General features: G+C 38.4%; 1 protein-coding gene across 1 annotated transcript; it reads right to left on the reverse strand.

Moving 5' to 3' along the window:
* Positions 1-1,180: 1,180 nt before the first annotated feature.
* Positions 1,181-2,598, reverse strand: LOC119076702. Its single transcript, XM_037183615.1, has one exon. The coding sequence runs from the start codon at positions 2,366-2,368 to the stop codon at positions 1,301-1,303; it is 1,068 nt and encodes a 355-aa protein (XP_037039510.1). The 5' UTR covers positions 2,369-2,598; the 3' UTR covers positions 1,181-1,300.
* Positions 2,599-2,899: the final 301 nt, after the last annotated feature.

The raw sequence follows: 2,899 nt of genomic DNA on the forward strand, positions 1-2,899 counted from the left end.
GATTCGATTTATTCATTCAACCGTTTTGATATGAATGCGTTTACTTTTGGTTTCGTTCGGTGTAGTGTGACAAATGTTTTCGAAATTTCAAAATTTCGCGCGAAGAATATTTGATTGTGCAATGTATTCTTAATACACCGTGATTCAATGTTGAGGTTCCACTTTTATCACGGCAGAGTAAAATAAACCATTTGGAATTGGCAGCGCCCGGTTTTTTAACGTTACGCTTTTGCAACGGACTAAATGCAACACTAGAACTCACCCACAGCGCGAGGCTATTAGACTACAACCATTTTCAAGCACAGGGCAAACGACTGAAACAGAACATTTAACAGAGCAGACGCTCTTCCCTTACCCAAACGGATCACATGAAGTGAGTTTAATTTAGTGAAGCAAAGACGCTGTTTCGACCTAGGGAGTCAGTGGCGGTCCGAAGCTAGCGTGGTCTAGCCATCATCAGTTGTTTCCACTGGTCCCTTCCCAAGACAGCAGTACACTTTCAGTTGAACAAGTTTCGAAAGTTTACAAGAGCAAGTTCATCTTCTGATGGAAAATTGGGAAAAAAAGTGGAAAACTGCTGTGAAAACACCCAAGCGCAGCAAAAGACAGAAAAAATTCATTCAAACAGAATCAACGAACAAATTAAACAAAACAAATGAACCCAACTAAACTAGACTCACACCACACTTCGGATCGTCCTTTCCATGCATTGAGGCCAAGTCACATTTCATCCAATTTTCCAACCATTGGACAAATTTTCTAATTCTTTTCGTACCCCAAGCACCAAATTTGTTTTTTTCTTTTCACTCGGCAGAGTAAAATAAACCAGGCAGGAGCGGTTCATTTTCGAAACATCAAATAAGGGACCTGGATGAAAATGAACTCATATGAACCTTGACATAAATTGAAAAATTTTGTTCGCAAAAAATATGAGGCTACTAGATTATTCAGGTCCCTAGTCAAATCAGGCTCCTGCCTGGTTAACTTTACTCTGTCGTGCTTTATGCTTTTTCTTTCAAATGGTTGTTTCTTTGTTTAATACGAATGAGTGAGTGCACTTTTGGTCATTATTCTCATAAAGTTACGCCGCAATGAAGGAAAGGTCATTTCACGTTGTTGAGTAAATGTATTAATGATCCAGAGATACCTTCGCCAATACTTTGAATGATAAAACTGTTAGTCATTGCACAGAGCTCTTTTTATTAAATCAACTTTTTCGATCCATACAAAACAAATCTTGCCATTTCGCCGAATGTTGTATTCAAATGTTGCATCAATTCGTCGTTGAACACCGCGTTTCTCATAAAATGATTTTCTTTCCCGAAACATGGCTCCCCTTCCAACTGATCTCATTTCCCCGTGCAATCATGTGGAATGCATAAAACTCACTTTGCCAGTCAGAATGGTACTCCTTGTAGAAATATGGACACGTAACCGATGCATCGTATCCGAATTTCCTTTTCACGCGATGAATTAGTTGAGGATATTTGTTTAGGATGGCGATGGTTGGCAGTTCGCCGGCGTTGTAATACCACTCGTCAGGATAATATTCTCGGTACGAGTCCAATGTGAATTTCAAAAATCTGGCATTTCGGTTACCAATCATAACTTGATTCCCCAAGAACTCGCCCACCTCCCAACCTAACGTAAATTCAAATTTTCGGAACCCATTCAATGACTGGCAAACAAACACATCATTGTCAAGATAAATTCCACCGAATTTCCTTAGTGTTCTAAATCGTGTTATGTCACCGCCATGAAAGTTGGGGTATGGCCCGATTTTTTTCCCATAAATCTCCGTGGGTATCATAACTTCATTAATGTGAATCACATAACGATTGGTGGCATTCACAAAATTCAATATGCGATGCCAATTTTCATCATCGTCGTCCATTTTATGACAGTCGCAATGAATAAAAATCACTTCCGGTTTTTGAATCCGCACCACAGAAAATATGGACAGCATGTGAACGTATGATATTTTCCGTTGACCGAACAGTACATAGTGCACAATATTGGGAACAATATCACGTGGCCAACCGGTGATATTATTTCCAGCTACATCAGTATCTTGTGGCCAACCAGTGATATTATATCCATCATCGGGAATCCATACATCATTATCTAACTGAATGTTCAAACGATTTATCACTTCCTTGTCCCTAGTCTTGTTGATTATGTTGATTATAACTAAATTTCCATGATGAAACTCTTTGATCTTATAGTCATCGTCACTTGATGGTTCATGCATCTCTATTTGCCGCTCAGATAGGTGAGTAAGGTATATCGTTCCGAACAGAATTATTACAACAATAAGAACAGTCATAGAACGAAGCATAAATCGCCATCGACAAACCTTGAGTAACATAGTGGAATTCCGACACTTCGCTCTTCTCGGAAATATTATTATACGAACTGACGACGGGGTTTTTAATAGCTAACTTAGACACTGTTCGTATACTGATAATGTAATAAAACACTTGTATTTCGTATGTCAACAGCAATTCCTGTGTGACCAAATACCACAGTCGTCTTAACTTCAAAGTTACCGTATCGTCGAGTTTGTGAGATACAGACTTATGCAATTCAGTGACCGAATTCGATACTTACCTGTGTGCAATATGTCGTTTGAACCTGTTTTTTTTTATTTCATAAAAAAGGAGTGACAAAATTTGTGCAATTTGGCTACAAAAAGTAAACTTTTTTATATACGTCATTTGGATGACTAAATGGAAATTTATGCAATACAGTGAGTCCCATCTCGTCCCATTTCAATTACACGTAGCGATGATGTCACCAAGTCTTTTATGTAAATTACGGCAATTCGCTCACTGAATTGCATAAAACGTTGTATGAAATACGAATCGTATAAAGATATTTTATCGCACCAAATGTCGAT

This window comes from Bradysia coprophila, unplaced genomic scaffold, assembly GCF_014529535.1.
Source record: "Bradysia coprophila strain Holo2 unplaced genomic scaffold, BU_Bcop_v1 contig_232, whole genome shotgun sequence".
Lineage (NCBI taxonomy): Eukaryota > Metazoa > Arthropoda > Insecta > Diptera > Sciaridae > Bradysia > Bradysia coprophila.